General features: G+C 36.8%; 3 protein-coding genes across 7 annotated transcripts in view; 1 reads left to right on the top strand and 2 right to left on the bottom strand.

The window, feature by feature from the left end:
• Positions 1-24994, bottom strand: part of LOC128242170 (rotatin-like) — a 152640-nt gene that overhangs the window by 46964 nt on the left and 80682 nt on the right. The gene's annotated exons all lie outside the window — the stretch shown is intronic.
• Positions 325-24994, bottom strand: part of LOC128242180 (rotatin-like) — an 86742-nt gene continuing 62072 nt past the window's right edge. Inside the window, exons 1-6 of one of the 4 annotated variants that reach the window (XR_008262552.1) lie at positions 22327-22712; positions 21878-21938; positions 7596-7695; positions 6175-6316; positions 5628-5968; positions 325-5406 (exon numbers count right to left, since the gene is read on the bottom strand). The gene's annotated coding sequence lies outside the window, so the exon portion shown is untranslated. Of the gene's footprint in view, positions 5407-5627; positions 5969-6174; positions 6317-7595; positions 7696-21868; positions 21939-22326; positions 22853-24994 lie in introns of those variants that run through there. The other 3 variants (XR_008262551.1, XR_008262550.1, XM_052959255.1) reach the window with 3 other exon arrangements.
• Positions 11850-15697, top strand: LOC128242174 (uncharacterized). 2 transcript variants are annotated; one of them, XM_052959245.1, is made up of 2 exons: positions 11850-12383; positions 14283-15697. In XM_052959245.1, the coding sequence occupies exons 1-2, from the start codon at positions 12046-12048 to the stop codon at positions 15679-15681; spliced, it is 1737 nt and encodes a 578-aa protein (XP_052815205.1). In that variant the 5' UTR covers positions 11850-12045; the 3' UTR covers positions 15682-15697. The 2 variants fall into 2 exon arrangements, with proteins under 2 accessions (XP_052815205.1, XP_052815206.1); XM_052959246.1 differs by lacking the exon at positions 11850-12383 and adding an exon at positions 12582-12641.

Consider the following 24994-nt stretch of genomic DNA (forward strand, 5'->3'; position numbering starts at 1 on the left):
TGACAGTTAGTGAACTTCTTGTTTACTATCAGTTCACCATCAGTGCACTTCGTAGTGCACTAGGGTAAGACAAGGGGAAGACTAGGCAAAGACTAAATGCAGACAAGGGGCTGACCAGATAAGGTTTATTCAGTATATAATAAAGGCTATCTTTACAGTGAAACTTAGATTGATAGGTGTAGTTTAAACAGATGTTTTAATGTTAATTAATTTATAGAGAATACTTATAATCCATTTGGATCTTTCATGTAAATGATATAGATTTATTGAATTAAAAAACTGATGTTTTGTAAAAAAGAAATTGTCAAACAAAGATATTTAAATGTTTTTTGTTTTCTTTATTAATATGCATTGCATTATTTTGATATTAATTGATAGGTATAATGATATAACTTTGGTTCTGGGTTAAAGGGTTTCATCTTCAAACACTTATTGAACATAAAGATGAAATGAATTCATAAGCCTTTATTTTAACAATAACAATACATTTTACAAGGATATAATAAAGTTGTTCGATATTTAAAATAGGTAATCCTCAAGGTTCATACCTTATTGTTCCAAGCTCAAACTGTGAAATTGTTGTGCCATTGTTGATTCATTCAAAGGTTATAAAAAACAAAATTTTCTTCCATCTATTCTAAAACTTATAATTTTATATTTATTTTTGTTTAACAAATGTATTGTGATTTAAGGTGACAGCCTAACAGCAATCATTATCAAATAAGTACAACATTAATTATTATAGTACATTTTCTAAATTGTACCCAGATTTATTGATTGCATTTCTAATTTGAAACACATAATAGATAAACATATATTTTAGAAGTTTTGTATAATTGGTTCTGCTGCTTCATTATTAAATGAAATACTATCCATTGAAGGCTACACTAAGCCTTCTGTAAGCACCCCCCCCCCCATAGTACACAATTCTGTGTATTGATCTTTATCTTTATTGCCTCCTGCTGTCTTTTAAATCTCAGATCTATCAGTGTTTGACTTACCGTTTCATTTTGATAACTTTTTAAATCATATTAAAAGCATTATAACAATGCTTTAGAGTAAGAATAAGAGTAATGTTAGTTATTATTAATAATATCCCATTTATATCCTACAACATAAATGTAATGTTACTTAATTTGTTTATTATTTACTTCTCATAAGTCAAATTAATACATTGGCTATGCACATATTGTTTATGCAAGAAATGGTTGTGTATTAATAGGACAATGCTATTTTCTACTCTAAATGGTGTCACCTCCAAATGGCCCCGAGCCAATAAACAAATACACAGGAAATTGGCCCCTGCAATGACACTAGTGCAATAAACAAGGGATACACAGCAGAGAATTAACATGACAATCTTCTTAAAACTAGGCAACTCAATATTTTCTTACAAATTTGGTTTTAGAGAAGAGATGTTAACAACATATGTTTTTTATAAAAGATGGAAAATAGTTTATATTTATTAATTATATTTTGCAATTGCATTATAAATTAAAAAAAACACTATTTCTTTAGGACACTTTTCATCATTTGTTAATCAAATTGTTAAGAGTAGAGATATTTAATTTTAACCATGCATAACATGTATTTTAACATCAAATAGTAAGTTTAATAAAACTCATATTCATTGTAATGCCTGGTTAATGGTTGGATGCATAGGATAATTCCCTTTTTTATCATTTTTAAGTTATCACAGCAGGGTCCCTGATACTACCTACAGGTTTATTGTTTATTGTCCCGACCTATTGGGGCTAACCGTGTTACAATGGGTAATCTCATTACAAAAGTATGAATAAGCATTTTATCATTTTCTAAACATTCAAAATTAATGCCTGATTAGTGGGCCATTTGGTAGGATATTTTCCGTTAGTGCTCTTTTTGTAGATAAAGATAAATAGATACATTCAGTATCAAATGCTCAAACTAGGCTTTTAAGATGTTTATTTATGAAAAGTAATGAAATTAATCGTGAATATAGTTACGTAACATCTATACAGGAAAGTTACAGACAATTGCAATATCATCTAGATTAGTATTTATAAGTTTTTTGATGAAGTTATAATGTAATGCATATATGAAAAATCTGTTTCTGAAGAAATAGCCTGAGCTTCTATTTTTAAATCTAATTAAGGCAAGGTATTTTCAACACTGCTTTTTTTTTTTTTACTTTTAAATTACAATTACCCTTTTTATCATAAGCATTGGTTTTGCATTCACTGTTTGAATATATAATAGTGCTGTTCACTTATTTACTAAGGATTCAGAATTATTACTTTGTAATCACTAATTGACTTTAATTAAATGTCTGAATTACCAAAACAAACGTTTGGATGTTACAATAGTAGCACAATTATATTGATAACACCCCTATTTTCAAATATTGGCTTACAAAGAATATTTATTGGATTTATTTAAGAAATGTTTTATTCTTATTTCACCTACATTAGAATTAAAAAGTTGACAAATATGACCAGTAAATGCTGGGTAGAAACCCATTGTCTTTAGTTACTGGCCTATTAAATGATCATCATCATAAAGTCATCAATAAATGCAGTATACTAAAATGTTTTATCACAAGTTAATCTGCTAGAGGAAATGATCTTATCAGTTAAATTAAATCAATATAGTAAGGCCAATCTGAGTGGACCAGGAAAATCTATACTGGCTTATCTAATAAACTACAGACTACATTAGTTTATCCTAAGTGCACAAATTGTTCACTACTAGTGCACTCCTAGTGAACAAGAGTGTAAAGTTTGGTCTTAACAGTACTGTAGGGACCCCAAACGCAATCCCATGAAAGGTATCCATAAACTCTTCATATAGACCAAGTTTGGTCAAGATATATCACAACCCTAACTAAAGTTATTCAGTTTCAACCGTTTTCCTTTTTAAGTAACAGTGACCTTGACCTTGAACCTAGGGACCCAAACGCAATCCCATGAAAGGAGTCCATAAACTCGTCCTATAGACCTAGTTTGGTCAAGATATGTCGACACTTACTGAAATTATTCAGTTTGATATGCGAGTTTGACGCTGCCCGGCCACCCGAACAACGACATTCGTCATTCTAATAATCAGGTTTCACTTTGTGAAATCCTTGTTAATAAAAATGGGGCTGGGAATTTCTTGAATGACACAAATTGGCGTGCATATAAAACAATTGCTCGTGTACATGATTGATATCCAAATATATACAATGACCCCACATGCCACTGGTTACATCACTTTTGTGTTTTGTGTTTTGGATCACTTCAGACGAGGGACAGGGTATACAACACGGTCGGTAGGCTGGTCATGGGTGCTATCAAAAAGGGTCGTTCCATGATGGAGCACCCTGGAAATCATTCTCCGCCAGGCATCAGGGTGCATTTTCAGTGTTCAGTGTCAGTGCGTTAATAGTTGAACAGATTATCTGCATTTGCTTTAAAGTAAAGCAAACACTGTGATCAGGCCGGTTTATGGATGCTTTAAATTCAGATGTTCTTTACATATAACACCTAAACCTGACAAACTGATTGGATTTGGATATTTTTGTACAAACGAACCCATGCTCAAGCTTTCCAAATAAGAGAGTGTATGTTCTAAGTCATTACGCCTATAAATTATTTATCAATTTTATTTTGGAGCTTTAATTCAATTTCAGCATTATTTTTTCACAGACAATATGCGAAACTTATATTGATTGCCATTTTAAAGCTGCACTCTCACAGACTGAACGTTTTACAACTTTTTTTATTTTTTGTCTAAGAACGAGCCAATTTATTCGAAAATGCATGGAAACCAGTGATATAAGACTCCTTACAAAAATTCAGATCGCAGACTTTCATATTTAATTTTAAAAAATGATGTTTTATGAATTTTTTGTAAACCGTTAGTAACGGTTTAAGACATGAAAATTTATTTTTCGAACAGAAATATGAAAATCTGCGATCTGATCTTTTGTCAGCAGTCATATACCACTAGTTTGCAGATATTTACACAAAAATTGGTTCAATCCAAGACAAACAAGACGGCCCTGAAGGACCTGTATCGCTCACCTGATCCAATTCAAGTGTGAAATGTGGCCACTAGAGTGTTAACATGCTTTTCCTTTTATTTGACCTGTTGACCTAGTTTTTGACCACACATGACCCAGATTCAAACTTGGCTTAGAGATAATTAATATAAACATTCTGACCAACTTTCATGAAGATACAGTTATAAATGTGACCTCTTAAGTGTTAACAAGCTTTTCCTTAAATTTGACCTGGTGACCTACTTTTTGACCGCACATGACCCAGATTCGAACAGTTAGCACCAGTCTGTAAACAATAAGGATATGCACTGAAGGTTTGAAAAGTGAAAACTTTTATCAAATCTAAATTGTTCGTGCACTATCAATTTTGTTTTGCTCATTTTCCCCTCTGAAATACCTATTAGAAATAAAACCATTGCTTTTGTATCCTACACAATGCATGAAATTTACTGAAATATGATTATCGTATGATTGAATTATGGCTTAAACAATTTTTAGTAACATAATTTGTCAGGAGCCATGTACTTTGCCGAAAATTTCAACTCCGAGAAATCAGTTGGTGAAGATTTTCAGAAAAAGTTTAGGATTTTTAAGACAGTCCTATATAACCGTGGAAAGTGCTGTTTATAGAGTGGTTTATGGTTTTTATATGACAAAAATTCTCCCAATATTAAGAAAGTTAATAGCTTATCTTTAAAAAAACCTACATGAATCGAAACCTTTTGTTTCTTCACATATGTTGCCTTGTAATTATACCTGCACACGACGACAATAATGACAAATAAATAAACAATAATGACAAATAAATATAAGTTCAGCGCTATTTTCCTTTCACTTTTTTATGTCTTTATTATTAATGTAAATGTGATGATAATTTATTAAATAATATAATGACAAAAACACAGAATAGAACAAATGAATGCTACAACATTAATGATGATGATGATGACGCGACGGTACGCACCGCGACTACACACATGTCAGACAACATATAAAACTTTTAATCTAAACAAGGAGCCTGTGCCTGTCCTTGCCCCACTCTGTCACCATCTGCTCGACCCAAGTCTCCATAAAATTGGCAACGGTGGGGTCCTTCATAGACATCCGTAAGATGGCGTTCAACTTTTGATTTTGTAGTATGTTCTGTAGTACGTCGGGCCGTTTTAACACACAGCAAGGTCGAGAACCCTCATTCGCAGTTGGCTGTTGACGACGGAAGAAACAGGCATGCAGAAGCTAATAAACTTAGGTTAGGCATGGCACCCTGCAACGATCCGGACACCTTCAGCATTTGGACTGTTGTAGTTGCCTGGCGGAGTGTCGTATCCTGCGTGATAGTGTTTTTCAGCACTCGGTTTTTAGGGGCGGCTTCACTGGCATCTGGTCTGCCAGCATTGTAAATAACAATGTCATATATGAATCTTATATTTGCATATTGAACTACACACGTCATGTTTCAAAACAGTAATTTTAAAAGAGAATGTTTTTATATATGTTGAATATTAGTAAAAAATAGCATTTTTGAAACACATGTGCTGTTGTGTATTTTCAGATCATTTCCGTTGTGAATATCATTTCCGTTGTGAATAACAGTCTACTTAATTACCTAAGAATGTCTGTACAATGGTCGTATTCCTCTGCTTGGTCGCCGGCCGGTAGGGTGGTAGGGATGAATGCACAGAACGCTTCCAACAAGGGGATGTGTGGAAATCGCTGCTCAAGGTTGCTAACCACGTCGTCAATAAACGAAATGTCGTACACTTGCTCCTTGAAGTCAATGTCGTCTCACGGCTTTGGGCGGGTAAATCGGAACGACTGCTCGGTGAGATGGTCAATGGCCTGTGGAAGATGCTGGAAGTTCTGCCCAGGGTGCTCCTTTATGGAACGGGCCGTTGTGATAGCACCCATCACGAGCGTACCGACTGCGTTGTATACCGCGTCCCTCATCTGAAATGATGCAAAACACAAAATGCAAAAGCGATGTAACCAGTGGCATGTGGTCACGTTGTATATATATGCACGAGCAATCGTTTTATATGCACACCAATTTGTGTCATTCAAGAAAAAAAATGTTGAAGCTGTGTCAGTTTCATAAAATGTTCAAAAAATATGGAGTTGTCTATATTTATGCCACTGCTATTTCTTGAACATACCTGCAGGGCAAGTGAAAGATTTGCCAAGACCGGCAACAAGTCGGACATCACCAGGAGAAGCGCCACGAATCTGTACTGCTGTATAAACACGGCCAACTACTACGGCACGGCGTCACATCTTTCTCTCGACTCGTGTTCTAGACTACAAAGGATCACAATGGTTATAAAGCTTTTATGGGGATATTATGGCCACTAACAATTGTACCAAGTTTAATAAGGTCTAGTCTTAGTAGATTGTAAATGATTAAGTAGTTATTTGGACAACTTGGTAAATGGTGATTTATTTGTAATAATAATAAATGACATTGAGGAGCATCACATTAAAGCCCGATTTTTTATTTGACTATGGCGTTTTTTCAATAGCGTGTTGGAAGTAATTAAAAATTTGCTTTTTTTTTGACTAGCATTGAAATATTCTGACCAAAAGGCATGAAAAAGTTTGAGGGTAGTACAGTTTTAAATCATGTTCAGATGATGACAGACATTTTCAGATAAACATCCTCTTAGCAGCAGGGAATAAGTAAATATGAGGTTATTTTAATAACCAATCCACCATCACCATCCCATCCAGCATCCCATAAACCATCCTCCTCCCATACACCATTCTCATCCAATACACCATCCTCATCCCATACACCATCCTCCTCCCATACACCATCCTCCTCCCATACACCATTCCCACCCAATACACCATCCTCCTCCCATACACCATCCTCATCCCATACACCATCCTCATCCCATACACCATCCTCCTCCCATACACCATCCTCACATACACCATTCCCATCCCATTCACCATCCTCCTCTTTTACATCATCCTCATTCCATACACCATCCTCCTCCTATACACCTTCCTCATCCCATACACCATCCTCATCCCATACACCATCCTCATCTCATGTATACACCATTCCCACCCCATACACTATCCCCTACCATACACCATTCCTGTCCCATCTAGCTGGCATCATTTCAGGGAAAGAAATACAGACAATCTTATAATCTACAGAAAGCAAAGTGCTTGCAACAAAACTGCTTACCTCTGATGAGTGTCAGGTACAAGCTGCTATCATGTGCCAGTCTGTGTATCAGGGAGTAGTCATTTAAATGTATGCAACAAAACTGCTTACCTCTGATGAGTGTCAGGTACAAGCTGCTATCATGTGCCAGTCTGTGTCTCAGGGAGTAATCATTAAAATGTATGCAACAGAACTGCTTACCTCTGACGAGTGTCAGGTATAAACTGGTATCATGTGCCAGTCTGTGTCTAGGGAGAAGTCATTAAAATGTATGCAATAAAACTGCTTACCGTACCTCTGATAATGTGACTTTTGCTATTATCTACAAGGGTCAATCTTGTCATAAAAGTGTGACTCATTATTTGTCAGATAAATGTGACAATTGCTATTGTCAATACAAACCTTGCAGTATAATGGTCAGTTTGTCCACTGCAGACTTTTTCACCCCAGGAACAACTGAGAGGGATGTCAATATCTCATACACCTTCCGCAACCCATCCACCTGTAAAGCATAAAAAAAAAACAATTTAAGAGATAAATAGCATTAATTTAAAACATTTAACAATCCCTTCTTTAGAGAATTATATGACAGTCTGTTTGAATTCCTGGCATGTATAATTCTAAGTCAGTTAGACTTAGAGCTATCACTTGTTGTGATATATACCCTCCACAGAACAATATCTGTAAAAAATAAGTATAATAATCAAACGGCAATAACTCTAAATTATCATACACAAAATAATGGTTCATTTACAAGGCACTTCTCCGCAACACAATAAAAACATTTTTTTATTGATATGTGAGTTATGGAAAAAAGTAGACTTGTCCTGATGTCCCAATATGGACGGACAGACGGACGGGATAACTTTATTCCGTCATAGCTCCAACAAAAGAAAATGTTTTATTTATAATGATTGTTTTATTTTTGTATGATTTTATGTAAAATCATAATGACAAAAAGAAGGGCTCCCTCGATTCATTCATTCAGATTTTATCTAATACATGTGTAAGATGTTTTAACTACCGGGGTATCACAAAAAATCACAAAATAATAACAGTTATATATGCCAAGAACTTTATCATCATGAATCATAAAACATTATTATGCAGATGTGTTTTTTTCAATTTAAGGCCAATTTAGTTCAACCACATTTTCAATCCCAAAATGTACATGTTTGTCATACCGTAAGTGAAAATAAAATTCCCATGTCCTTTAAATTATTTTTTGAAATTTATTTCCCAAAAAATTGACCCCATAACCATTTTTGTGTAGAACAGGGAGGGGTCGACATTAACTATATCTGGCAAGGATTCCGAAGGGGCTCCTACATATCAATAAATGTGTCCCTTCTTGAAATCAAAGACACTGTCACTGTCACTGAAGACAAGGAAACTCAAGTTCATCTCTTATGATGCCCATTGTTATTGAGAATAACTTAACATTTCAGTATCCAATATCAATACAATTGACAATAATATTGACTTAAAAAAACTTTTGCCCACCAAATGGGCAATCATTTAACTAATTGTTTTAATCCATTTGTACTCGGATATCCTTCTTACAGTAGTAGCATACTAATGACATTGACGAGCTATTAACAAAAACTTGCACTCTCTGATTTCGTCAATTTATTTATGAAAATGTCCTATGTTGTCAATAATAAAATCCAAATCATGGATTAGATGCTTTAAAGAGACTCACTCATGTTTTGGCACCAATTTATTTCCCCTGGCAATGCATCTGAAAACACTATTTTACTCTTTAATATTCACATTGAATAAAAACAAAAGCTGTCACAGAGACAGCGCGCTCGACTATTCCGCCGCTTTTCAGTGTAAGGATTTAAAAGTTTTGGCGAAACATGCATGGATCACTGTTAGATTAGATTTCAATGCAATACATGATGTGCTGAGATATTAACATTAATGTGGTTACATGGAAAATTTTAACCAGAATTTTTAAGTCTAATAAATAAAGGGCCATTATTTGCAAAATACAGTTATCTAACTTGGTTATTCAATTACGTTGGGTGATTGAATACCATTGTATAAAGTCTCAATGTAATACATCAAGTAATTGCTGAGATATTATCCTATGTGTGCTAACATGAAAGACCTTAACTAGAATTTCTAAGTGGCATACTAAAGGGGAAAAAATTATATAACATGAAAGATAGAGGTATCTTACTTGATTAAAGAAGAAGGTTAAATGGTTGGGAGCCTGTGTGTAAAGTTTCAATGCAATACATGATGTATTCACAGAGGTATTGGCTTAAATGTGGTTACATGCAAAACCTTAACCAGAATTTCTATGTCGAATAAAAAAGGTGCCATTATTTGAATTTAATGCAAACCAGAGTTATCTAACTTGGTTCATTAAGTAGGTTGGATGGTTGAGTACCATTATATAAAGTCTCAATGCAATACCTTTAGTAGTTGCTGAGATATTAACCTATGTGTGTTTGCATGCAAAACCTTAACCAACGTGTGACGCAGACCCTTGGGTGAGTTGTATAGCTCTCCATATTCTTCAAATAGTCGAGCTAAAAATACACTAAAAATATTACTTTTACATTTACAATATCCTTGTCAGTTATATTATTCTTGGAAGAGTGCTTTTCTACCTCAAGTAAGTTACTTCAAACAAGAAAGAAAATTATCCACTAAATCACAGAGGTTGCATGAAAGCTTGAGTATTTGTTTTCAAATTCATGATTCTATTATATTTAGAGAAAACCTTAAAAATACTTGTTAAAATATATAATTTAGAGATCGTTGACTTATATAAAATTAAAATTAAATTGAAAACATGAATCATTTGATCATTCATGCATTAGAGGACATTAAAGCTGTAAGTATTTCGATGTATACTGACGAGAAAAAGAAACGCCTCATCGAAAAGTGGCGTATATTTTGTTGCCAAGTTTACATTTATATGCAAACGTCCAAAATGTACATGTATTCTGACCAACAAATCCAACCAACCGAAACTCGCACGATTTTATTCAGCCAATTGTTAAATTCACGTACCTGCTCACGATTTCCTCGTGCACTCCGTGCGTTTTAACCACGTGGCTTTATCAAGTAAATTCTACACCGATACATGTGCTAGTCGACATACAACCATATATCCGTGTCTTTTTTGACAATTACCCAGTTTCTGATAATGCCGAAGCTAAATAGTGAAGAGAGAGCCAGGGTTTTGGCAATGCTTGAATGTGGGCGAACGCAAGAACAAGTCGGTAGACGTTTTAACGTCTCTCGTTCGACAATATTACGTCTCATTCGACGTGTCAGAGACACGGGAACGTTTGCCGATAGGCCACGTTCAGGCAGACCCCATGTAACGTCAGTACGGCAGGATAATTACGTACGTCAACGCCATCTACGTGACAGATTTGTGACTGCTGAATCAACGTCACGAGTAGTAGTAGGTAACCATGGACGCCCTGTTAGTGGACATACGGTGAGAAATCGACTACGAGAACGGGGGATTAGATGCCGCAGACCGTACCGTGGTCTAGTGCTTACGCGACGTCATCGTCAACAACGTGTTAATTGGGCCCGCAACCATCGCGGTCAGCGCTGGCAAAATGTAGTGTTTAGTGACGAGTCACGTTTCAACTTGTCGAACGCCGACGGACGTATTCGTGTCTACAGGCGACGTCATGAACGCTACGCTAGCAATTGCGTTCTGCAGCACAACCGCTACGGTGGGGGCGGAGTTATGGTCTGGGCAGCTATCAACCATAGATTTAAGTCCCAACTCGTCGTTTGCCAAGGTAACCTCACAGCCAGGCGTTACATTGACCAGATATTACGTCCTGTAGTTGTCCCTATGCTTCGCCAACGTCAGGGCCTGGTATTCCAGCAAGACAACGCGCGACCCCACGTAGCACGTGTCACCATGAACTTTTTACACGCCAATAACATTGCCGTCTTGCCTTGGCCGGCGTGTTCACCAGACTGCAATCCGATTGAACACGCCTGGGATTACCTTGGACGACGGTTACGTCAACGTCAACGTCAGCCTGCCAACGTCCAGGAACTTACAGCAGCGCTCCATCAGGAGTGGACCAGAATGCCTCGGTATTTGCTACGTAACTTGTGCGGTTCGATGGCACGTCGTCTTGCTGCTGTAATTGCGAATAGAGGAGGTCACACGCGCTTCTAAGCATGTCAGTGAATTTGCTCTGACCATACATTGAATTTTCAATATTTTAAGCATAATGTGACCATGAAATGCTGTATAATCAATCATCAATTCTCTTAAATGATAAATATTGTAAATGCCACCGTTCTTTTCTAATTTTAAATCATACTTAATAAAATATAGTACAAACAGTTTGAATGAGGCGTTTCTTTTTCTCGTCAGCATATAAATCTCGGTCATACCCTAATACTTAAATCTAGAATGTATTCCTACACTCTTTTTTTTTGTTTAAAAGATATCAATTGACAAGGTATAAAAGCCAAATTAAGTAATTGACTGTGTTACAGATAACATACTGCTTTTTTTAAAGCAAAATATGAGACACCTTATTATTATGACAATAATATTGAACTTTTTCTTCTTCTGCTTTAGATTTGCATTGCTATATCAATTGAACAAACTAAATCACAAATGTCTTTTGGTTTATATAAGACCGATTTCATATCACGCTTCTTTTTCCACAAGTGTATCATCAAACTTCCTTGTTGAGAAATGATCACGCAAAGCACTATGGGATATGTATACAGTAGTCAAGGGGATAACATGGCTTGAGATCTTGACATGAAAATTTAAATCCTGCTGGAAATTGTGACATTTAACAGACATATTGCACGGAATACTTAAACTTATTGGTTTAAAATGGCTTCAAAGCACACAAAGTCCTTCAAAGACTCAATGTCAATGGCATCTGATTTGATACATGACTTTGTCTGCTCTCCGTGTCAAGAAGACAAGCTGAATACTGAGGCCAAGTATTTCTGTGGGGACTGCTCAAAATACTATTGTGACAAGTGCCTGACTTTTCACTCCAAAATCCACAAACAGCACACTGTGTTGGGCCGTAAGGATGTGGACAAGTGGCTGGGGCAGGGCGACGCCCTCATTTCATGTGACCTTCACCCACAAGAGGTCATTAAACTTCTATGTGAGGATCATGCTGAGATGTGCTGCCACCTCTGTGTGTCCTTGAATCACAGGTTAGTGAGTAAATTACTTCTTTAAAATGCAGCTGTTTAATGTGACCTTCACCCACAAGAGGCCATTAAACTTCTATGTGAGGATCATGCTGAGATGTGCTGCCAACTCTGTGTGTCCTTGAATCACAGGTTAGTGAGTAAATTACTTCTTTAAAATGCAGCTGTTTAATGTGACCTTCACCCACAAGAGGCCATTAAACTTCTATGTGAGGATCATGCTGAGATGTGCTGCCACCTCTGTGTGTCCTTGAATCACAGGTTAGTGATTTTTTTAAATTTACTTTCTTAAAATGCAGCTGTTTAATGTGACCTTCACCCACTAGAGGTCATTTAACTTCTGTGTTAGGACCATGCTGAGATTTGCTGCCACCTCTGTGTGTCCTTGAATCACAGGTTAGTGAGTATTATCACGTCTTTAAAATGCAGCTGTTTAATGTGACCTTCACCCACTAGAGGTCATTAAACTTCTGTGTAAGGACCATGCTGAGATGTGCTGCCACCTCTATGTGTCCTTGAATCACAGGTTAGTGAGTATTATCACGTCTTTAAAATGCAGCTGTTTAATGTGACCTTCACCCACTAGAGGTCATTAAACTTCTGTGTAAGGACCATGCTGAGATGTGCTGCCACCTCTATGTGTCCTTGAATCACAGGTTAGTGAGTATTATCACTTTTTTGAAATGCAACTGTTTAAAGTGACCTTCACCCACAAGAGGCCATTAACATTCTATGTGAGGATCATGCTGAGATGTGCTGCCACCTCTGTGTGTCCTTGAATCACAGGTTAGTGAGTTTTTTTTAATTTACTTTCTTAAAATGCAGCTGTTTAATGTGACCTTCACACACTAGAGGCCATTTAACTTCTGTGTAAGGACCATGCTGAGATGTGCTGCCACCTCTATATGTCCTTGAATCACAGGTTAGTGAGTATTATCACGTCTTTAAAATGCAGCTGTTTAATGTGACCTTCACCCACTAGAGGTCATTAAACTTCTGTGTAAGGACCATGCTGAGATGTGCTGCCACCTCTATGTGTCCTTGAATCACAGGTTAGTGAGTATTATCACGTCTTTAAAATGCAGCTGTTTAATGTGACCTTCACTCACTAGAGGTCATTAAACTTCTGTGTAAGGACCATGCTGAGATGTGCTGCCACCTCTATGTGTCCTTGAATCACAGGTTAGTGAGTATTATCACTTCTTTAAAAAGCGACTGTTTTATTAACATCAAGATATCTAAATATGAGTAATTTCATAACTCACTCTTGATTTCTCTTATGATTTGAGCTCCTGCCTATATAAATTATTTAAACTTCATATGTAATACAGGTCATATTTCTAATCTCTTATCTCAAGTTGTCTTGTCCCAAATATTTAAGTGAAATATGATATACTATATAATAAACAACAAAAGAACAGTGGAGAAACCCTGATTTAAGACTGAAGGCACCAAGGTCATATAATGGCAATAACAAAGGAGATGGTAAAATTTTACACTGAAAATAAACTCCAAAATGCAATAATTAGGGAACATTATGTTAGTCCATCTGTGGAGTTGTATCAATTCAGGTAGAGAGAGATGTATCTTTATGCAAGCAATGAGAAGTGATACAATACAACAGATCAACCGACTAAAATAGTATCATTTTAATTTGCATCTTTGGAATATTTGTTTTATCAAAATAATACGGTTATAGTTTTCTTCACAAAAGTACTTTTTTAAATGACATTTTTTGTAAATGTTTAAAGAATTGTACAGGTAATTTGCGAATGCATGTTACTTCATGAACATTTAATTATTATTGGGCGAACTTATATAAACTAGGACATAAAACTATTTAAGATTCTATAAATATTTAATCCAGTCACTCATTCACTATTCTTACTTCATTTAAAACAGGATGTGCAGAAGCATTAGCTTGATCTCAGACCTGGCTAAGGGTATATACAAGAAGGCCGATTACATGCAGCTCCCATCTATGGTTGCTAAGGTAACAACTAGTCTTAACCAGGTCAAAGAGGTCAGAAAGAAGAACCAAGGCTCCTTGAAGACATCTTGCAAGTCAATGCTAACAAAGATCACAGACCTAAGGAAGTCACTGAACCGGCTGCTAGATGAGCTGGAAAAGAAGACAGTGGAACAGATGGACAGTGTCCTGGCCGACCTGGATAACACACTACAGAAGGACATTGATTCCTGCACAAGCATTCATGACCGGCTCAAGGCCTTGCTGGACACCATCCAAGCCCAGGGCAAGGACGATGAGTCAAGCTCCTACATTGGCTTCAGAAAGTGTGAAGAGAAGATGGCAGAAGCCAACAACCTGCACCAGGAGATGTCCACAAAACCTGAACTGACTGTCACTTTCCAGTCAGATACCAGGGTTACACAACTGCTGTGTGATATAAAAACATTAGGCAAGATCCTGGGGAATCCCGAAACACCGACTGGCCATCAACTGTCTGGACAGTTTAGGCCATTGTCTGATAGATCAAGGGTTATCACAGTTAAAAACAAATCTACCTTCAATGTGGACATCAAACAAGATACAGATATCTGTAATATTATGGGTATAACAGAACTTCCATCAGGAGAGGTTATTCTTGTAGATAACAGCAATAGCAGAGTGAAGGTATTGAACAGGGAGTATAAGGTAATAGCCCAGTGTGATGTTCCTCCAAAGCCCAAGGACATCTGTCATGTGACTGGAAATCAGGTGGCTGTAGCAGTAAACCGTGTTGGTCCTGTCAGGCATGAGGTCCACTTTCTCACTGTGTCAGCTGGCACAATCAAGATGACCAGGATGTTCTCAGTTGACCATGACTGTTCGTCCATCAGGTACCATGGGGACCAGCTGTATGTGGGCTCCAAGACAAGCATACACCTCTGCACCGCAGATGGCAAGCAAGTCAAGAAAATGTATGAAAACACATCAGGAGGGCAGACAGTGGCTCATTTTGCTTTAAACCAAGATGGCAAGAGGATATACATCTGTAACTGGACCAATAAAAAAATCATTACAATTGACATCAATGGCAGCATTCTAGCCACACTGCAGGATCCAGACATTGGAGGGCCATGTGGTGTACATGCGAGTGAGGTTGGACATGTGTTTGTGTGTTCATGGCGCTCCAACACAGTGGTGCAGATTGACCAGGAAGGCAGGAAGAAGCTGGCCACACTGGTCGGGAGGAGAGATGGAATCAACTATCCAAGGGCAGTTTGGTACAGCACCCACACTGGCAGACTGATTGTCGGTGGATTACAAGATGACATTCTGGTGATGGAACTCCAGTAAAGAGACAACCAGAAAGTCAACAGAAATTTGGGATAGTTGATGAAGTGATGTAAGAAAAACATTGAGAGAGACAGAAATCAGATGCAAACCAGGGGTGAGTATCTCGACACTATCGTTAGTTAAGCGTTAACGAATGCGTTAACGATTGTTGTAAGGTTGGTTTATGAAAGACTTGCGCGGGTATCTCAAAAGCGTTCTTTAGGCAATCGTTCGTTCCTCACCCATTAGTTATTAACGATTGACCTGTGTAATCGTTTTCCGCGCTTTTTGTGTGTTTATGCAGGAAAATGGCTGAGTCAAAACAACGAAAAACGAGGTATTCAACAGACGAATTACAATTGTTAGCACAAGAGGTAAATAAACATAAACATATTCTCTTTGTTAAATTCAGTGATGTATTGTCAATGGAGAAAAAGCAAAAGACATGGTCAGAAATGACCAGACGTATAAACGCTGTCTCACAGACTCTACGAACGGCGGATGATCTTAGAACAAAATGGAATGACTGGTCTAGTATGACTGGTCTAGTGTGACTGGTCTAGTGTTACCAAAGGAAAGGCAACAAAACGTAAGCAATCACTCAATAAGACTGATAGCGGGCAGCCGGATACAAAACCATTGACTGAAATAGAGGAACTCGTAGTTTCCATTCTAGGAGAGACTGCCGTTAGTGGATTTAAAGGGGGAATAGATACGGCTCGTGTTGCTGAAGAAGACTTTTCCGGGGGCAAAGGCGAGTGCGATTCATCCCCATATGACAAGGCTAAGCCGAAACATGAATTCCCGACAGCATCCGGTCCGTCGTCCAGCGGCATGGACTTAGTTTGCAGGGAAGCCCCAAACTGTTTAGACAATATTGAGTGTGCTTCTTAATCTAAACCAATGAAAACGGTTCCCCTGAAAAGATAAAACTTGCTGCTGCTGAATCAGTTGCAAGTTCTTATGAAAATGATGTCATTTCAATTGAAAGGGTAAAACTTAATATTGAAACTGCCAGACTAGAAATTGAAGAAAAACAACTGGATATTGAACAGCAGCGTATATATTCAACGTGTATGGCTTACATAAGCTGTATATCATTTCCTAGTGTAACCAGCTACTTGTGAACAACGCTCATACGAATTAATGGAAATCGGGACATCGTATTCTACGGCATAACGCTTTAGCGCTCACATATCCTACGGGCACCGTACGATGCCATTGAAAAGTTCATGAATCTAAATCGCAAGGTGCCCGTACGAGCATCGCAAGATCATCGTACATTCACCGTACGGCGACCTTGTGGCACCCGCCAGAAACTGAGTGTCAGAATGGTCGCCGTACGGCACCCTTAAGGCACCCGTCCTGTGTCATTGCGGAGCGATCATGTACACGCCCTTGACGGTCTTATGGGAAGAAAAATACATCGTTAACTTTTAACTCCGCGTAAAACGCTCCCGATGTGCCGTACGGCATGTATGGCACGGCACCCGTACGGTGTCTACGGTACCCTTGCAGTCGCCGTACGATTTTACAAATTTTACACAAAATATGATATCGTACATGCGCCGAATAATAGGATATGTGAGCACAGTTTTACACGTGAGCTGTACAGTGCATAGCATTTCCAGTGTGCGCTTTATCTGGAAAATACGATCATTAAATCCTTCTTTTTTAAAGCTGCACTCTCACAGATTGACTGTTTTGACAACTTTTTATTTTACTGTCTTCAAATGAGGCAATTTTTGCGTCAATGTCTGTAAACCAGTGATATAAGACCGCTGACAAAATATCAGATCGCAGTTTTCATATTTAAGTACGAAAATTGACGTTTTAATGCTAAAACTGTAACCAACGGTTTAAGAAAAATGGAATTTTCGGCAGTTTTTCCAAACAATTAAGATCTGTTATATTGTGATTTATCTTATACGACTGAATTGAAGGCATTGATGCCAAAATAAGCTGATTCTGAGACCAAAAATTCAGAAACTGTCAAAACTGTTAATCTTTGAAGTGCAGCTTTAATATATACATTTTTGTAATTATGCTACTTTAAACTGTATACCTGAAACAGCAAATTTTAAGTAATTATATACACGCTTCATCAGTGAGTGTGCAAGTTCAAGCGCATTAAATCTTAATGTAATTTTGTATATTTTCAGAACGACATATTGCTGGAATTGGTATTCAACATACCATTGAAACATTGAAATAACAATATTTCTTACTGCAGCTTTAAAGCGACAGTCCGCAAAAGTAACCGTATTTCAAAAGTTTTTAATAAGTTCCACATTGTTTCAGACCGACTGAACCGCAATTATTTTTTAAAAAATCGCTTTAATAACTTAGATTTAACAAATTGAAAATTGCCGAAAGTTGCTATTTTTAGACGGCAAAAGAGAAAGTAGGTCTACGGTTTTTCCGACTACTCTTGGGGGCGATACTATTTCCCGGTCCCGGTCTCATCCGGTCCCGGTCTCCTCCGGTCTCTGTTTTATAGTAGCTATCGGGCGTGATCAAAAAGGTGTTAATGACCGCGGGGGGTAATAGGATTACAAAAGATTACAGTTGATTAAAACATTAGATATTTGATGATAATTATGTCACTATTTATTTCAAATTTTATATCAATAAAACATAAAATAAATTTAGGCAAAGATAAAAACATGAAATATGCACATGTACTGAAATTAATGTCATGAATAACAAACACATTGAGTGTGTGTTTTTTTCATATTAAATTCAGTTATAAGTATACTATTGATAATAGTAATACAAAAAATAACAATGCTTGACTGCATGTAAATCAGATATGAGTCGGATATGCAAACATGGAATTTTTCAATTGTAATTATTTATGCCTAAAAATTTTTATGTCGGGGGGGGGGGGGGGGGGGGGGGGGGGTAAACATAAAAGGAAGAACAAAAACATAACATAACATAATTTAAAAGGTGCAATTCTAATTTACTTCATACTCTAGCCGTCCTCAATCTTTTATGCAAAAAACATGAGCATTTGTACTGCATCGCATCTTTCTCTACACCTTTAACACGAATTGCATAAATAGTGTATACAAATTGCATAAATTAAGACATAATGTTTATATATTTTATACCATTTTGTTACATATAAAAACAAATAAGATTGTCAAAATCGTGTTATAAACATCTGCAACACAATCCGTTGCCTGGGGCCATAAGTTATGAACCGGGAATTATGAGACCGGATGAGACCGGATTTTACGAGGAGAGACCGGGAAATAGTATCGCCCTGCGCATGCGCAAGAACTTTGGAATCCCACTGTTTTTTCTATTTATATAACCGTTAACTCTCGGGGGCCGATAGTTAAGAAGAGATATTGAAAATGACACGAAAAACTCATTTCTAGGTCGATTTGAACCATTTTTTTTTGGATTCGTCAGTCAGGAATGCTTATCAACACATAGATGAATTTTTTTTTTTTTTCATGGCTAATTTGCCCGATTTGCGGACTGTCGCTTTAATCATTAATGGGACGTTCCCCGCCACACAGTGACATATAGCTATAAACTTGCTTAATGTACATTAAACCATGGTTGTGATCATCAAAACGCCATTTCATAGCAAACATTTATGATTGTAGACGTTACGAGTGCATGTCCTAGATTTAATTAGCTTGAAAACGTCTCGCGAATAAGGTTATTGCGTGTCTGTCTACCATCTTCGTTGTTGTTTTCCCCATCATTTCCGTCGTTGTCATCGCCTTTGTTGTCATTATCATTGTCGTCAACACGGTCATCATTGTCATCGATGAAAGGCAGATTTCTCGAAACACAAATGTTGTGAAGAACTGCCACCGCAGTAATAATCTTGGCACACTTGACTGGCGTGTACGTCATGTACCCACCGGACTTGTGGAGACATCGGAATCTCATTTTCCAAATCCCAAAAGTACGTTCAATCAAACACCGTGTATGTTTGTGAGCGACGTTATATCTTCGCTCAGCCTCTGTGTTTGCAGAAGGTAATGGTGTTAGGAGGTATTTTCTCAACAGGTACGCACTATCGCCCAAAAGCTATGTATTCTGTAAATCCAATTCTTCAATCATACGTACACATTCACAGTTATTCCATATGAAAGAGTCATGTGTTGACCCTGGCCATCGAACAACTATATTAATGAATAAATTGTCAGCACTATATATACCCTGAACATTTATTGCATGAAATCCCTTTCTAGTCACATACAAATGTTCATCTTCAGTCGGAGACATTATTGGTACATACGTGCCATCAACGGCACCAATTTCATTGGGAAAGCCGCTTATATCATGAAAAAGTTGCTTCGTTCTTGTAAGTTCTGCACGTGTAGTTGGAAATTTTATTTGCCGGGGCACTTGTCTCGTTAGGGCTTTAGATACCGCGTGAATGCTTCTTGAAACCGAATGAATAGATATCCCATGACCATCCGCGAGTACAGACTGGAAACTTCCGGTAGCGTAATGTCGCAATGCAACAAGTTCCTGCAGGGAAACCGGAAGTAACTGACTGCGACTTGTTGGCCTTACTAGATGTTGTTGAGTTTGTGCACATATTTCAAGAATTGCATCTCTGTCCAACCGATATTTCTTAATAATTTCATGATCGTTCATTACGTCGAGGGGATTCATTCTATCTCTTAATACCCTTGGAATATAATGGCGCCTTCTGTTACCGTCACCTCCCAGAAATACAAGTGCCATCTGATAGGAGAAGATATCCTAATATGACTGATTTAACCATAAAGTAATAAGTAAGGAGTTTGATGTTATCTGCGACCGAAATAATAATAGTTATCATCATCATCATCATCATCGTCGTCTTCATCATCAGCATCAGCATCAGCATCATCATCGAAAAAGTGCCTTTGCTGTTTAACCTTCGAATTAATAAATGGTTCAATGTTATTAATTTACCTCAAGGATTAAAATTCCAACCACGATATTAAATAGTGACAGCTTACATTTAGCTTTTGTTATATTTATGTGACAACACCTTTTCCTGCGTTTGTTTAAGGAAACGTGATGAAAAGCGTGCTTGATTTTGTTACATAATGATGGTAACGAGAGCTCTACGACACCCCCAGGCAGTCGTTAAATAATGGGCAAGTTAACGATTATTCGTTAATAACGAACGCTTCGAGATAACGGTGTAAACCCTTACGAAAGTTTTACGATAGTCGTTATGCTAACGAGAGCTTCGAGATACTTACCCCAGTAATATTATATATTTTAACTACAGTCGAACCTCGCTATATTCCTGTCCCGAATTTATTCCTTCTCATTCTATATAAAATAAATCTGTCTGTGTCAATTTTTTTATCTCGACCTTTTCGCTATGTCGACCTCGTTTTTCAGTCCCAGTGGTCGAATTTCACACATTTCCTATGTTCTTAATGTCGAACTGTAGATCGAGACTTAGGTGTGAAAATATTCATGGCGGTTTGCGGCATGTCGCAAAATACCGTGCGTGTCAATATAACAAACTGTCATAATTGGGGGATACAAAAATGTGATTGGTAAGTGCGAATAATTAAAGTTGTTTGTTTATGTATTTAATTTAAGAGACATTCATTGCTCAAGCTCTTTGGTATTTTATAAATCATGAACATTTTATTGATTAGATAAACGAGGCTGAGACTGGGCACATCACTTCTCCCAGGAAGTGCTGGGAAATATATTCTCAAAAGTGATCCGAACTGTGCTCGGTGTGGAGTGACCTGTGACACTTCCCACATTCTGTTACACTGTGACACTTACAGGGGACAGAGGGCAGAACTTAGGGCAGCCCTAACTTTTTCTGGTTTGGATTATAATATAAACAATATTCTAAACCCCAGCAAGGCTGCCCAGAGGTCTGTCTTCAGGTCACTTGCCAAATTCCTGGTTGACTGCCAGATAACCGACAAAATTTAGACATAATATACAATGTGTTGTATATCATAATATACAATATGTTACAATATTTTTAATTATATTTTTATTTTTATTTATAAAGGTCGGTTGTCTGGAAGCTGTCGGCACTTTTAATTAATTGCCCCATAACTGGATTTAGCATTCTCTATTAAATACTGTCAGGAACAGTCTAATTTAATATGTTGTTCATTTTTGAACATCATATATATATATAATCTAAGCTATTATTTACATTTTTAATTTATATTTTATCTTATTTAATTATTAATGTTACCTCTTTTACCGGCAGCTTTATCCTACCCAGGTCAGGTGTCGGGAAGGTTCCATTCAGTACCCCAAGACTCCTAGCAAAAATAACATTTAATTATCTATCATAAATTGAAAAACTAAGTGAATAATACAAGGCCTAGCCAAATATTCTTAGTAACAAATTATACAGGTTGGAAATTAGTAACAAAACTTTGACCAACCACAACTAAATCTTAAAAGCTTAAATAGTAGCCTTACAATTTTGTTTACTATAATCTTTATAGTATTCACCGTGGGAAACACATTCCAACGGTCACGTGATTTTCATTGATCAAGTTTGTTTATACTCTCGATCGTGAGAAATACCTATCGATCAGTAGTATATATCGTAGTCATATAATTGTGCACACTCTGACCCGTATAAATACTACTAGTGGTGTGTGTTTTATTTAACAATCATTGTGAATTTAACGGTAAAATTACCCTTCGATAGTCCGTCTGTTTAATCCTCCGCCATTGAGTGAATTTGTCACGTGACACTTTCCTCCATTCGGAACTCCTCGGCCATTTTTTCAAAAACAACCTCGGATGTATATGGACGGTTTACATACTTAAAAAGTGGTACGTTTAAGTCCGCTGCAAATAGATCGCGTAGTAATCTTATTTAGTAGTTAAAATTTATGACTTAACTCTTGGGAGTCGTAATTATGTTTGCAATAATACACTTCACTGGCAATCAATTTAAACTGAGAGCAATGAATACAACTCTTAAACACTACATTTAATTAATGCTTTTATTAAAAAAAATACGGACTACTTCAACAGATGTACCGGCATACATCCGAGGTTGTTTTTGAAAAAATGGCCGAGGAGTTCCGAATGACTTTCCTCCCACATGGTATCTCCTTCAATGGAGAGTATTCAAGTAGCCTAAATCATGGCACCCGGCGAACTCGTTCTTTTCTCTATCCCGGGGTGGGAAAAATAGTCATACTGAATGGAGCCACCCCTGTAGAATAGCACAAGCATTCACAATTAATTCCTTTTTTATTTTTCAAGCATTAAACCCCATACATTTATGGGAAGAAGGGCTTCTGGGAGTTTGTTTATATGTTGCTTTAATAATTCACCAGCCGTTGTATATTATAAATTTACCGTTCCTCCGGGGTGAGAATCCTTTTTATGTAAATAATGTATATAACATTTTAAATTATTATATAATATTTTAACAGTGGCCCTGAAAAGGATCGTTTTCTTTCTTATAGTTAGTAAAGTCTCTGTTTATGCCAGTACTAAACTACCATCCGGAAACGGCTCTAATATAAATAGCGATATTTTAAATACACCCTTGAGGATCAACCAATCTATATTTTATTTCATAATTTAATCAATCCTTGGCAACGCTTTCACATATTGTAACACCATAGGATGGAGTCTTAAGCTGGGAATTGTTATATTCTCCATCCTGGTTTGCCTGGTTACACAGCGATACTAGTCCAAAAAAAAAGAAAAGAAAAAGAAAAGAAAAAAAAGAACAACAACAACAGTTGGACACTTATATATACATGTATAACACACTTTTCTTTATCTTATTTATTTTTTATTTTTTTTAATTTTTTATTGAATATCGCTGTTGTATTATAAACAAGAAAAAAAAAAGAATTTACTCAAAGGAGAAAGAAAAAAAGAAAAAGAAAAAAGGAAAAAAAAAAATCCAGCATACATGCCATATCTCCCGGAGGGGGATAAAATCCCCCGGAATTTCGACCCATCCCCCGGTCTCCCGGAGGGGGATGAAAATCCCCCGGAATTAAAGTGTTTAAAATTACGCAAATTTATCACAGGGTTTAATTATATATGCCTGTTTACAGTTATAATGCCCTTCCTGTCTTGAAGCTTAATTGGATTATCAACTGATGGTGTGTTTTAACAACACCTATTGGGTGACACTTAATAAATCAGCAGGGCACATTTCATGTATTGTTTTGATTGAAACTGACAGAATTTGCGTAAGAAGGTTAGCCTAAGGTACAGTACGGATTGTAGTATTGCCAGATAAACGACAGTACGGATTTCAGCAGGTGCTTGGATGGTCTATTTACGTCATAGATATTTGTGTAAATAGAAAAATTTGCCTTTGCAGCAAAGAATTAAGGTTGACAATGTTTATCATAAATTTCTCTTGTCAAAATGAACTCAATTTTGATTGTGTTTATATAAAATAATAATGTAAGTAGTTGCCACATTTTCCCATGATTATATTATGAAATAATTTGGGTAAATCAAACAATTAAGAAATAAAGGAAGATCTACACTGTACTTTATCTTTGATTTAGATTTAGCTAATACAGTATAATTTAGTATTTTAGTACTCCATATAAACAGCTGCTTCTGAGTCTTTAACGGTTTTTGAATAGGCGAAAGTTCCCTATAATCGCATTATTGTGCCTTGTATTTTAGAAGGTGTAAACAAAGGTCCATGCCTTTAATTTTAATACCTATCAATCCTTTATTTATGTTCATCATGAAAAGCATCCAACTTTGACACTGAAATTTAAGACATCCATTACGTTTTGAAGTATTTTGACTGTAAATCATATGACTGAAGCAATCATTGCTTTGGAACACGTTCAAAAGCACTGTAGTTTATCAAATGACCATATATCTCTATGCTGGTGGTCATAGCTGGGGGACACGTTCTAAAGCACTGTAGTTCAACAGTTGACCATATATCTTTATACTGGTGGTCATAGCTGGGGGACACGTTCTAAAGCACTGTAGTTTATCAAATGACCATATGTCTTTATACTGGTGGTCATAGCTGGGGGACACGTTCTAAAGCACTGTAGTTTATCAAATGACCATATATCTTTATACAGGTGATCATAGCTGGGGGACACGTTCTAAAGCACTGTAGTTTATCAAATGACCATATATCTTTATACAGGTAGTCATAGCTCGGGGACACATTCTAAAGCACTGTAGTTTATCAAATGACCATATATCTTTATACTGGTGATCATAGCTGGGGGACACATTCTAAAGCACTGTAGTTTATCAAATGACCATATATCTTTATACTGGTGATCATAGCTGGGGGACACATTCTAAAGCACTGTAGATTATCAAATGACCATATATCTTTATACTG

The sequence above is a fragment of the Mya arenaria genome, chromosome 8 (genome assembly GCF_026914265.1).
Source record: "Mya arenaria isolate MELC-2E11 chromosome 8, ASM2691426v1".
Lineage (NCBI taxonomy): Eukaryota > Metazoa > Mollusca > Bivalvia > Myida > Myidae > Mya > Mya arenaria.

Coding starts and splice junctions, on each gene's coding strand:
- LOC128242174 (XM_052959245.1), top strand. CDS start 12,046: ATGGCTTCAAAGCACACAAAGTCCTTCAAAGACTCAATGTCAATGGCA. Junction 12,384..14,282: donor TGTGTGTCCTTGAATCACAG/GTTAGTGAGTAA, acceptor CATTTAAAACAG/GATGTGCAGAAGCATTAGCT.